The sequence below is a fragment of the Sparassis crispa genome (genome assembly GCF_003851025.1).
Source record: "Sparassis crispa DNA, contig_000006F, whole genome shotgun sequence".
NCBI classification, from domain to species: domain Eukaryota; kingdom Fungi; phylum Basidiomycota; class Agaricomycetes; order Polyporales; family Sparassidaceae; genus Sparassis; species Sparassis crispa.
In genome coordinates this window covers 1,488,697-1,501,146 of record NW_020939753.1, presented here as the reverse complement: position 1 = coordinate 1,501,146, position 12,450 = coordinate 1,488,697, and the positions used below count along the sequence as shown (strand labels likewise).

Genomic DNA, 12,450 nt, shown 5'->3' with positions numbered 1-12,450 from the left:
TGTGTAAAAAGAACAAAGCATTTCCGCAGTTTTTCCACTGGAAATAAGTTGGTCGCCAAATATGGTAATTTTGTCTGGGATTTGGCATGTCCTGGCATGTCCAGTTGCCTGATATGGTATGCAACTTATTTCCATGGGAAAAACCGTGAGAATGTTTTGTTCTTTTCTCACTTTTTTCTCGAGGTTTTTCCTCTGAAAATATATTATTGATTTCCATGCTTTTTGCCAGGTTATTTCCAATGGATAAAAGTGGTAATGCTTCCTGTGTGGTTTCTGTTGCACAGTCTTGGCCCATTGCTCCAGACTTGCGACGTCGAACACTATGGCTTCCTATTTGGGACATGCTGACATAATATTTTCCAGAGAGGAGGAGGTGGAGTTCCGTCCTCCCTCAGCCTGTTCTCTCCTCCCAACCTCCAAATCCCTTTTGCATTCCCTCCTTGTGCAACCCAATTCTGTTTCCGCACAAGCACTGCAGATCTTTTTCGCTCGTTGAATGCCCATTGAACAAGATCACAACAGATTGTCTGCTTTCTGGCTGAACGAAACGTCGGCGAATGGACGACCCAAGCTACCCACTATTCTAACTGATGTCACAGATGATCGTCAGCGAGTACCCGCAGAGGATGGTCTTGACCATGAGGAGAACATGTCACCGGAACTTGGGGTGCCAGTACCATGTATGCAGACCGCTTCTACTCCGCAGCCAGAGGACCCCTTCATGGTCTCCCCGAGCCCAATGTCGTCTTCCTTCTCTCAGGGCGATCTCGTTCAAGCGGGGCTCTCCATGTCCCCAGCAGCGATGTTTCTGTCTTCATTCAGTCCCTCGACACATGCTACACCGCTTCCGGACGCAGAAGGCGAGTCCGTCGGTGGTTACACCCTGGGTCCTGTCATTGCATACGGTGGATTTTCCATCATCCGCCGTGCGTACTCCGTGCAGGGAGGCACAGTGGCCGTCAAGATCGTTCGCCGCTCCGATGTCTTCAAACAGGCCGATCCCGTTGGCGCTCGCAAGCGCCTCCACCACGAAGCGGCCGTGTGGGCGTCGCTCAGCCATGAGCACATTTTGCCCCTGTTCTCCGTGACCCACACACAGTACGCCGATTTTTTTGTCACTCTGTATTGTCCGGCCGGCAGCCTGTTTGACATTCTCAAGCGGGACGGCCGGCCGGCACTGCCACAGGACGATGCGGGGATGATGTTCAGGCAGGTGGTGCGGGGGCTGCGGTACCTGCATGAGGTAGCGGGGTATGTGCACGGGGACATGAAGCTGGAGAATGTGCTTGTAGACGAGATGGGTGTGTGTAGAATCACGGACTTTGGAATGGCACGCAAAATCGGCGAGATCGAGGAACAGCGCGAAGACGACCACGAGCATGCTGACGGTGAGGACGGAGACGACCGTGAGCACGCACAAAGACCACACAATACCTGGCTATCGTCTGTGCGAAGGTCGCACTCGAAGCACAGTGCAATTCCTGTCCACCTATCGCTCTTGCGCCGCAATGGCGGGGCTCGCCACCGCAATTCTAGCCCATTCCCTGCATCGTCAACACCTACCCCTATCATGCCCACTCCGGGCTTCCAGCCCGGCTCGTTGCCTTACGCGTCGCCTGAACTACTGATGCCTCCTAGTCCATCTTCTCCCTACTTACCCAATCCTGCGCAGGATATCTGGGCGCTTGGAGTAATGTTATACGCAGTCTTGACTGGGCGGCTTCCTTTCGTCGATCCGTACGATCCCAGATTGCAGATGAAGATCTTGCATGGTGAGTGCGACTTATCTGCCTCGCGTCATCGCTATCTCTGACGTATGTTTCCAGGTGTGTACGAAGTTCCCAAAGGGATTGGACGAGGGGCGGAGCGTGTTCTCGCCGGTTGTCTCGAGCGGTCGGTTCCCCTGCGTTGGACCATTGCGATGGTCGACGAGGTTGCTTGGGGCGTCGGCTGGGGTGAAGAAGGCGACGTGACGCCACCGCCGGAATGTCCACCCTCGCGGTTATCCTCACGCTCTCGTTCGCAGTCACGGCCCCCAAAGCTGGATACAGCCGCCCTTAAGGAGAGCCAACACGCTTCGTCTCATAGAGCGCGTCCAGCAAGCTGCTCCACCTCAGCACTGCGCAGTAAGAGTCGCAGCACTTCTCGCAACCCGCCGCGCCCACACGACGGCCTACGTCACCAGCATCGTCATCCCCATCCGGCGCCGATACAGCCGTCATTCTCCGTGCTGACGAACTCTATCTTTCGTACGAGCTCGATGTCTTCGTCTACATCATCCTCCTCTGCATTGAACGATTCCGCGCTGCTCCTGACACCGAACCACTCGCATGATGTTCACCCAGAACGTGGAAGGTTACGCAGGTCACGGATGCAGGGCTCTGAAGAACGCTCTATGTCCCGTTCCGTCAGCCCGCTAGAAGCACTCATGACACCAAAAGATGTCGGCAGAGATGCTTTGCTGCGCGGTAACAAGTTTTCGGAAACGGCTGTGGGTGACTCGCCAACGCTGAACTCGGAAGCAAATAGCACAGACTTGGACGCGTTGGACGAACCTTCACAATGGACACTTGGTCCAAGCGTCTTAGGGGAGGGTCCATTACGCCCTCAGCGTCGTGTCTCATCAACTCATCGGCATGTGAGGGAAGACGGGCAGAGAAAGGGCGTCAGGCCCGGAAGCATGCCGCCTACTCCATTTCCATGGTCACTCTCGCACGTTCATGCTAATCAGATCAGCTACTCATCCGCGTCGACGCCCAGGCCGACATCCACAAGAAACCACCCTGTGCGCAGCCGCAGCGTGGACGTTGCTGTCAGTGACGGTACCGCTTTAAGGAGTCCTCGAAGATTATGATTCTGCTGGCTTCCACATCGTTGGGGCCATTTTAATTGTCGGTCGCTACGACTCTGCTCAATTTGTCTCGCCCATACCATGGCATGATACCCATTGTATCCCCTAGCTCCGCAAACATATGCGGATAGCTGCCACGCGAGTTTCCCGTTCCTCGTCATCAGGCTTCCGTCTCGGTTGCTCCGTTCTTTCTCATTTGTACGCATACCAATCTACATATTGCCTCGTTGGCTGATCATGTAACTGTACGAGATTCAACTCCCTGCTGCTACTCGTAGTTCGCATGACCCCATGGTATCTAAGTTATTGTGTGTACTTACCAGGTTTTCGTACATCCTTGTAATTCTACGATCAGTATATACGATTCTCGAAAACGTCTTGTAAACAGATCGTGAGTTTCAATTTCAGGCATTGTGGTCCTAAAGGAGAGCATGTAACGCGACGACAGCTACCCAGGCTGCAGCGGCAAGAAGCGGCCCAAATGTTCTTCTCTCTTTTGGTGTAGCAAGAGGCATTCGTTAGGGGATCAAAAGGGATGTGCCACAATCCGTACAAGGGTAGCTGAGATGAACCAGTAATCGATTTTAACTTGATTACTTGTTGCAGACACACGAAAACTGAGTCTGGGCTATCGACGTGGGTGACTTCGTGGCTCAGCGCGGCTTCAGTTCCTACGAACCAACATATCGGGTAGCAGGCTAGTGGTTGTAGATTTTTCATTCGACTCGGGAAAAGTAAGTACTTGTTTGCAAGCCGTGTTGAGAGCAATAAACTTGAATCCCGGTGAATCCTGTAAAGCACCCGAATTGAGGATGACCGAAGCGTCAGGAGTAACGTATGAAGGGCCATGTGCAGACCAAGACGACGAATCAGGTTTCCGAAAATTTGGAGATTGGAAGAGGCCTTCGAAAGTTGGCGAGCACTAGCTTACGCCACGCATGTCGCACTTCGATCTGCATAAGGAAGGTGAGTGTGTTTCGAGGAAAAGACGTCAATATTTGAAGGTCTACTGCCACTCGCCTACATTACAGGCATAATGGTATGCTTCAATCCAACGACAACAAGCACAATATGAAACTGATACCTTTGTCACTTCTCAACTTTACTGCACATCACGAAGTCACCAGCTTTCCAGCATTGGAGGTCAACCACCCCTTCCCCGGCAGTTTCAACATCACCGTAGTCGATTCGGATCAACACACCCTATAGCGCGCAGGATTGCTGCTACTCGTGCCTCCTGATCATCGGGGACATCCTCGTCTGGGAAATAGCCTTGATAATACCTGAGCGATTGACTGTCGTTCAATCCTTCAACAAGCTCAACGGAGGTGAGAGCAGGTAGTGGTTGATTCTACTGATTTCAAATCAAGGACTTAGAACGCTCTCTGAGCGACTGCGTATGCACCCGATGAACAAAACCCCACGGGTATGTAACATTTTCACAGGGAATTTCAACAAATGGCACCACGTCGCCCTTGGCGTTCATGCTGTTGTACATCTCAAATGAAAAATTCAGCGACTTTAGCATAACCGCCACTGACACCCTACTAAGTGCATACCTTGCCCGAGGTCCGTTGGGTGTTCGCGAGCCTTCGATTTGTTTCATCAAGACGACGATTGGTGTCGTCAAGACGCAGCTCAAGTTGTTGAAAACCCGCGTCCATCTTCCTGTTCAACTTCTTAATATCACGGTGTATTGGCGACAAAAGACTCCTCATGCGTTGATTGAACCAAGGAGGAGCAGTTTCTGGATGCAAATCAGACATGAGTATGGACAGTTCGAAAATACTCATTCTTACTGTTATCAGAGGCGGCCACCACAGAAGTCCTGTATTTGACTGCAGATGCGAACTGGGCGTTGTGAGCCTGTCTACGCGCTATCCATGAAAGGTGCCACTGAGTTTAATTAATTGCCATCACATTGTTTGCTCAAGTACTGTAATTGAACTCTACTTCTCTCTCGTATAACTTTGCCTGGCAAATGTCATAGTCGCTGGGAGGCACGTTGGGTTGCGACGGAAGTTTGAGTCCAGCTTGTACAGGCAGTTCAATCGCAACTGGAGCATCCTGAGGATCTTCAGCATCCGACAGAGATGACGACGATCCGGACATATCCTGTATACGACGCTGCTCTTGGTATCGGATGCTACAGTAAATGGCGCTGTTCAAGTTGATTAAATTTCTACCATACTTAGTCTCGGGATGTTACTGGAAGTTCAAGTTCGGGTGAACTTGATTCCGAACAGGCGGAGCAGTACATTTACCACTCAGTAATTGGCTGCAGGTTCCGAGAAGTGAGTACCAGAGCGATATAAATTAATTCTTCATGTCGACTAAGAGTCAAGCCAAGTCATTTTTCTGCACTCGCGTTTCCTTGGCCCTACCAATTATGCTGCCTGGTTGAAATCTTCATGAAGGTTGTTCTGCCACACGTGCACTGACGCGTTCACACAGTCATTTTGCGCGAAATAGGAGAGGCTGTGAATGTTTTAACGTACGCACCTGCCCATCGATAGTAACACGTAGTTTGCTGAAGGCATCAGATGGGCCGCAGGGGAATAGATGCCGATGTCGCCGTCGAGTCAGTAAGGTGGGTGAATTCCATGATCTCGTCGCACTCATTACATACTGACTGACCCCTCGTGGTGCGCTCAGAAAACGGGTATAAAGCTCCAGTGATGTACTCGTCTTAGCACCACTACGTAGACTCATCATGTCCGCGCTCAAACGAGAGCTGCGATCCCTCGGAGCCTTCATCACCAATAAACCCCCTTATTGTAGCGGCACTTTAGCAGTCCCCAACGAAGACTTGATCCTGTTTTACGGGAAAGATGGAGTTGCAAGGTACCGTATACCTGCTGTTTTGGAAACCTTTCTTCTTATTTTCGCAATGAAGCCGAATAGACTTATCCCACGCGTCCGAAGAAGATTTGAAGCACCTAGCGGAGGCTTGCGATGTAGCGACCTTCGGTATCGCACAGAGGGATGTCCTGGACGAGTCATACAGGAAGGCGGGAAAGCTCGACACTTCTGCATTCTCCATGCAATTCCATGCTGGCGATGCTGGCCTCCTTGAAGCGGTTAAGACAGACCTCATGGAGGCCCAGAGGCAGAGACCCATCCGTGCGGAGCTGTACAAATTAAATGTTTACGGTATGTCTCCCCAACAAAAATGTCACGCTAGCATGCTCAGCCACTAGCTATACTTAGGACCCAAGTCGTTCTTCAAGTCCCACGTGGACACTCCTCGCAGCGAAACCATGTTTGGCTCTCTAGTTGTCGTTTTTCGTACGCCCCACAAGGGTGGCGCTCTAGCTCTGCGCCACGACAACCAAGAGTGGACCTTCGACTCAGCGGCGACATTTGCGGAACAATCGGAGCCTTGCGTTGCGTACGTCGCTTTCTACAGTGATGTAGAACACGAGGTCCTTCCCGTCGAAACCGGCTATCGCGTCACGCTGACATACAATCTGTATTTTGGCTCTGAGGACCCGTATCATACCGTCCCGAACATCCACCCAAACCCTCTAACTGAATCTCCATTCAGGGACAGGCTCAAGGAGCTTCTAAAAAATCCGGCGTTCTTACCGCTGGGCGGCACTCTCGGCTTTGGGCTGCGGCACCAGTATCCTCTGAAGACAAAGGGCGCTTGGCGGTATGAAAGGAAAGGCGTGCATCCTCTGAAAGACCTGCTGGTGTACCTGAAGGGCAGTGACGCCGTCCTCCTACGCATCTGTCGGGAGTTCCACCTGAACGCTTCCGTCCAGCTGCTGTTCCGGGATACCAACGGAAAGAGGGACGTGGAGGTGCTCTGCGACAGAGTGGTCGACATGTCGGACGATTGCCTGGACACCCAGCTGTGGTTCCACCTTCGAGAGAACTATGGAGGCAAGCTCCTGCGTGCCGTCGATGGGCCGGAGCAACAGCAGGATATCGAGGTGCATTGGGTCACGGAGACGCCAAAGGTGAACTCCATCGAGAGCCCGTACATCGCGTACGGTAATGGTGCCAGTGCTGCTCATACTTACATGTATCTGTGTCTCATCATCGAAGTCGGAAAGGCTGGCAATCGTGAGACGGCGGAGTAGACAACGCGGGAGGTCACAGATGCAGGACGGTCATGTCATGGTTGGTCTGTCACTAGAACTTGTATCAGCCTAATTTTGAGAACATACATGCTTCCTTGTCTGCATCCGCTACAGAATCAGTCCAGTACTTCGATGCATGGTCGGTTATATACTGGCTTCCACAGGCCATCTTGATGTCACCTACGAATCACGCAGACGATATGAAAGACATCATCGCCTTCAGACGATGCAATTGGGCTCATGCACCCTAGTCAATCCAGAATGCAACCACAGACATTATGACATTACCACTCTGTTCTAAGTACTTGATGTGCCCTGTCCACGGAAAGGAACGCCTAACAACTTGGCTTCATGGCTCCTGTTGTACATCCTTCAACCTGAACCCGACCGCAACGTATGGTGGTGCGACAAAGAACCGCACTTGCTCGTCAATCAGACGGTATTTTGCCTTTCCGCCTATGACGTGCTTTCCAGGTGCGCCTGTGCGATGTCCACCCGGGAGAGTCGCCTGGCGCGTGCCTGTAGAGTTGTCACCGAACTGTTACATTGAGCAAATAGGGAGAACAAACCCTTGTAGTAGTCTTTGTTTCCCCGTTTCGCGGTAAGGGTGCGTCGGGACGCCTTTGAGAGTCGGACGAGGGTGGGGAACATGGCTCGCGGTGAACACGATCACTCACTTCAGCCAAATTGACCGCCAGTGAGGTTCCCACGCTCCATGGCCAAACGACGACCTCAGCCCGGCGCACGACGAGCTCGCGGGGTCTCGCATTTTGGCAAACACAGAAGAGAACCTAGAAATGATTCACAGATAGAGGTCCTTGAAGACGCGCTCACGTCGTCATGAACATCTTCGTAGATGACTCGAGATACATCCAACGAGAGGTTCTTGCACGCTCTGAGCAGTTGCGCATCCTTCCCGTCGAGATAGTGGGTCAGACCCTGTAGGGCTATGCTCCTTCTCGGTCCGAATTCCTGCAGAAAATTCGTGTCGATGGGGTAACGATGGGACAGGCCAAATCCGAGATGTCGGCCCTCAGATAAGAATGTCGGTTCGCACCGAAGCGCCGCCAGCTCGATTTCAAACTTGAATCTCGTCCCAGGGAATGGTTCCGTGGAAGGATGCGAGCGGGATGCGGGGCGGTGAAATAGAGGTTGTATGTTAGGGTGACACGATAGCCAGATTTCACCACATCGTTGAAGGCGACGTAAGCGACTTCTTATTTTTCAGACTTAGGAAAAATCTCTCCAGGGTCAAAGGTCCATGATTGACCCTCATGCCGCAACACCAGCGCACGGCCTTCGTGAGGGGTCGGGAAGGCGACGACGAGAGAACCGAACATCTTCTCACGCCGAGGCATATCCACGTGCGACTTGAACAACGATCCTGGTCCTGCAAGAAATCGGTTTTAGAATACAGATGTTCGAGTTACATACGAACGGACATACCACATACATTCAGCTTGTACAACTCTGCACGAACAACAGATTTCAGGCTTCCGTTGAACAGATCCGCGTAGACATTTTCGATAGGACTCGTCATGCACATTTTTCTGGCCAACAACGAAGAGCGCAGTGTCCCATATGTCCGCGACGCGTCGCAGCTCGTTTTCATACGGATGGAGCAGACCCACTTTCTTGCAGCAGTTAGGGATACCCTGAGATTGACTTTCCCGGAGAACTGGCTTACCCTGCGGTCTGTCCGTAGCATAGAACAATAGGAGGTCTCTCAGGCACTGCTAATGTACCACTGCTGTACGGTACAGTGCCTGTGAGAGCTGAGACGAGTTTTTCAAGCTGGGTGTCGAGACTGTACATGCTAAGAACGACCCTAGTTCAAGAAATATGAGGGTCAGCGGCATCGTGCTTGAGCCCCTTTTCAAGCAGAGTCATTGTGGACGAATGAGGACAGCGATCAAGTATCGCAATTTAGGCCTGACCGTCCACTGAAGTATAGCTACATATTAATATTATGAACTGGGACGAGCAAGTCAAAGATGTTGTACAATGGCGAGAAACAACGCACAAATACATCGGCCGCACTCGGTAGTGGTGTTACAACGGGATAAATGTCCAGGTGCAACATCGAGGTCATTCGAAGCACTTCATAATTGCCTCAGGCAAGAGGCTGTCCTCTCTATCCTTGTCCAATACCTGCAACTGGCCATGCTGATACACCAAACTGAGCCGCCCAGCTCGCCCGCGCTTGATCACAATATCCTTGATATCCTGCCTGCCTGAAGCTCGCCTGCGCTTGGCTCTGGAGACGGGTGAAGAAAGGATCGCCCAGATTGCGTTTCTCGATCGTCTCGAATGTGCCACGCTCGTGCACCGCAAAGTAGTGGTTGGGAATCTGAGAGAAGAGAAGCTGCGTGAATGTATGGATCCAGTTGTACTGGTCTTTATATTTCTTTGAGCGGGTGGCGAGTTCGACAAGGGAGTCCTGAGGTACCTGCGAGCCTCCGCGTTTGACCCGTAGGTAGGTACCGAGCGCGGTATCTGTGTCGCCTGAGGCGGAGGAAGCCTGATTGTTTGGAGAGACATTCAGACCTGATACGAGGCCCGAGATATCATCAATATTCGCAGGCGATGTCGGAGGTCGAGCTGGAGGCAGGGAAGCTGTGCATGCATCCACGTAGAAGCGCACGACCAGTAACAAGCCATTGAAGTCCTGTGATGGAAGTCGAGAGGGTTCTCGTCACAGCGTCATGGAACATAGCTCACATATTTCACAATTCTGTGATGTCCACCCCGCTGTTCGCAGCCCTCAATGGGAGTCGTGCTCTCGTGCTCGAAGCTGAGACTGTACGTCCAAACGGCTGGATCAGCTTCCTCACTTGTACGCTTCTCCCAACGACTCATCAGAACCGTGCCTTTGCCAGCCAGCTGGGTGTCAATCCTGAATTCAGAGGCGGTACCATCTTTATCGTTGATCCAGTGTAGGAGTTTTCGAAGACAGTTCCGATCCACGATGAAGTCGACTTTAGTCCAGTCAATGTTGCTTGTACCGCGCTCCTCGGCAAGTACGTCGATCGCACGGATCAAGGGAAGGAGTGGATAACGGTGTATACGGTGTCCATTTTCATCCACAAACCTCGTCCCAGTATCGCGCGGGACAGCGTATGGAGTCCGCCTGTCGCGCCATACTGGAGGAGAGCCTGAAATGACTCCGTCAATTAACTACTGCGAGAGAGTAAGAGTTACGCACCCGGAACCACGATCGTTGGCTCTACGCTGTCGAGCCAATTATATGATCCAAGGTACGCTACATCCTTTATCGCTATATCCTCCCCTGCAACGTCCTCAGGCTTTGGCAGCGTTGGCGCCACGCGGAGGCCTAGAAGAGTGTCTCGATCGGAAGGAAGGGAGGTATCATTCCAGGGGCGCTGTACGCCATGGCCACTGGCACTTGGAAGGGGGAGTACACCGCGACCGCGGACACGACGACCTGGAAGGGGAGATGCACGACCATCGCCGAGGCCGTAGCCGCGACCGCGACCGCGACTTTGACTATGATCACTACCACGACCCCGTCCACGACCGTGGACATTGTCGGCTTGGTGAGACATGATCTCACCAGTCTTAGAAGGAGACACCAGAAACAATGGGAACGATCGAGACGATGGGTACGTGTGGCACTTTCGTCTACATAAGGAAGGTGAGTATGTTTCGCAGAAAACACATTAATATTCAACAGTGACCAAGTACTGTACCTCCACTACATGCAGAATGCTACGGCTTCAATACAATGATGGCAGACACAATGAGATACTGTCGCCTTGAGCTTCACAACTACATCGCCCAGCATTCCAGCGTTAAACCTGAAGTCGCTATTTCCTGCGGTTTCAACGTCGCCGCAGTCGATTAGGGTCAACACACCCTATGGCGCGCAGGATTGCTGCCGTTCTCGTACCCTGATCATCGGGAATTTCCTTGTCAGGGCAGTAGCCTTGAAAATATTTGCGTGACTGATGTCTGGCCAGCCCCTCAACGACATCAACAGAGGTGAGAGCTGGCAATGGATCATTCTGGTTGTTTTCAGCACGTAGGACATAGCCCAACGACTATGTACGCACTCGGTATACAAGGCCCCACGGATATGTGCCGTCTTCCCAGGGAATCTGGACGAATGGCACATTATCGCCCTTGGCATTCATGCTGTTGTACATCTGAAACAACCATTCAACGACATTAGCATAGGTATTACCTATCCGAGTACTCACCTTGCCAGAAGTTCTCTGAGTATCTGCAAGGCGCCGCTCAAGTCGCTGAAAACCATCGTCTACCTTTCTGTTCAACTTCCTGATCTCACGACGCATCGGCGACAAAAGAGTCCTCATGCTCTGATTGAACCAAGGGGGAGCAGCATCTACGTATAATTGAGACAAGGGGCTGAATAGTGTCAAATCTCGTTCTTACTGTGATCAGAGGCGGCGACGATATATGCCTTGTATTTGATTGCGGATGCAAACTGAACATCATCAACCAATTCGCGCGCTATGTAGTGTATGAAAGCGTTTTTCAGTTGAATTCACCGTATCAAGGCGCTTGCCTACTGTAGTTGATCTCCACTTGCTTCTCATATAATTTTGCCCGACAGATGTCGTAATCACTGGGAGGTACGTTGGGTTGCGGCGGAAGTTCGACTCCTGCTTCTACAGGCAGCTGGATAGCCACTGCCAGTGGAGGACCCTGAGGAGGATCCGACAAAGACGACGAGTCAGACATATACTGTAGACGCTGCTCTTGCTAGATACTGTGTTGAGTGGAAGCTGTTCACACACTGTTCACTAGTTGACTTTCACGTTCTATATATATTTCGGTAGTCTCGGGATTTGCCGTTCGCCATCTGGCGGACAACAAGAACTTCAAAAAGGGAACAAAGGCATCGCGCATGTAGAAGAAGCTGTAAACGTGTTTGTGAAGTGTTCCAGCAGCTTCACCTTGAAGTACACTGACGCGAGTCATTCTACGCGAAACGCGTCAGTAAACGCCTCCACGTAGAGTCATTCCGTACAAAATGAGACAGGCTGTGAATATTTGGCTTCACGCCAAGTCATCCCGCGCAAAATGGGACTGTCATAGTTTCATAGGCCTGGACGCTGCGGGATGGGTGCTGATAATTAAAAAGCCTCGTCTCAGCTAGCCTACACCTCATCATGTCCGCACTCGGACGAGAATTGCGATCTTTGGGATCCTTCGTCACCAGTAAACCGCCTTATTGTGGCGGCACTTTAGCAGTTCCCAACGAAGATTTGGTCCTGTACCATGGGAAAGAAAGAGTTGCAAGGTACTCACCCGCTTTCATTAAGATTGAGCCTTTCTCCTTATTTTCGCATTGAAGCCGAATAGACTTATCGCACACGTCCGAAGAAGATTTGAAGCACCTAGTGGACGCTTGCGATGTAGCGACCTTCGGCATCGCACAGAGGGATGTCTTGGACGAGTCATACTGGAAGGCGGGAAAGCTCAACACTTCTGCATTCTCCATGCAATTCCATGCTGGTGATGCTG

At 51.7% G+C, this 12,450-nt stretch overlaps 5 protein-coding genes across 5 annotated transcripts; 2 read left to right on the top strand and 3 right to left on the bottom strand.

Moving 5' to 3' along the window:
• Positions 1-496: 496 nt before the first annotated feature.
• On the top strand, positions 497-2,854 carry SCP_0705290 (kinase-like protein; the record flags this gene model as incomplete). Its single annotated transcript, XM_027760454.1, has 2 exons — positions 497-1,772; positions 1,827-2,854. The coding sequence occupies 2 exons, from the start codon at positions 497-499 to the stop codon at positions 2,852-2,854; spliced, it is 2,304 nt and encodes a 767-aa protein (XP_027616255.1).
• Positions 2,855-5,564: 2,710 nt separating this feature from the next.
• Positions 5,565-6,939, top strand: SCP_0705280 (hypothetical protein; the record flags this gene model as incomplete). The annotated part of the gene is made up of 3 exons (XM_027760453.1): positions 5,565-5,695; positions 5,748-6,004; positions 6,062-6,939. 3 exons carry the CDS (start codon positions 5,565-5,567, stop codon positions 6,937-6,939), a joined length of 1,266 nt encoding a protein of 421 aa, XP_027616254.1.
• Positions 6,940-7,288: 349 nt separating this feature from the next.
• Positions 7,289-7,590, bottom strand: SCP_0705270 (hypothetical protein; the record flags this gene model as incomplete). The annotated part of the gene is made up of 2 exons (XM_027760452.1): positions 7,289-7,458; positions 7,509-7,590. 2 exons carry the CDS (start codon positions 7,588-7,590, stop codon positions 7,289-7,291), a joined length of 252 nt encoding a protein of 83 aa, XP_027616253.1.
• A 566-nt stretch (positions 7,591-8,156) lies between these two features.
• On the bottom strand, positions 8,157-8,485 carry SCP_0705260 (hypothetical protein; the record flags this gene model as incomplete). The annotated part of the gene is made up of 2 exons (XM_027760451.1): positions 8,157-8,329; positions 8,386-8,485. 2 exons carry the CDS (start codon positions 8,483-8,485, stop codon positions 8,157-8,159), a joined length of 273 nt encoding a protein of 90 aa, XP_027616252.1.
• Positions 8,486-9,073: 588 nt separating this feature from the next.
• SCP_0705250 (hypothetical protein) lies at positions 9,074-11,664 on the bottom strand (the record flags this gene model as incomplete). The annotated part of the gene is made up of 10 exons (XM_027760450.1): positions 9,074-9,607; positions 9,661-10,094; positions 10,145-10,581; positions 10,650-10,654; positions 10,709-10,766; positions 10,816-10,964; positions 11,013-11,105; positions 11,160-11,305; positions 11,356-11,433; positions 11,493-11,664. 10 exons carry the CDS (start codon positions 11,662-11,664, stop codon positions 9,074-9,076), a joined length of 2,106 nt encoding a protein of 701 aa, XP_027616251.1.
• Positions 11,665-12,450: the final 786 nt, after the last annotated feature.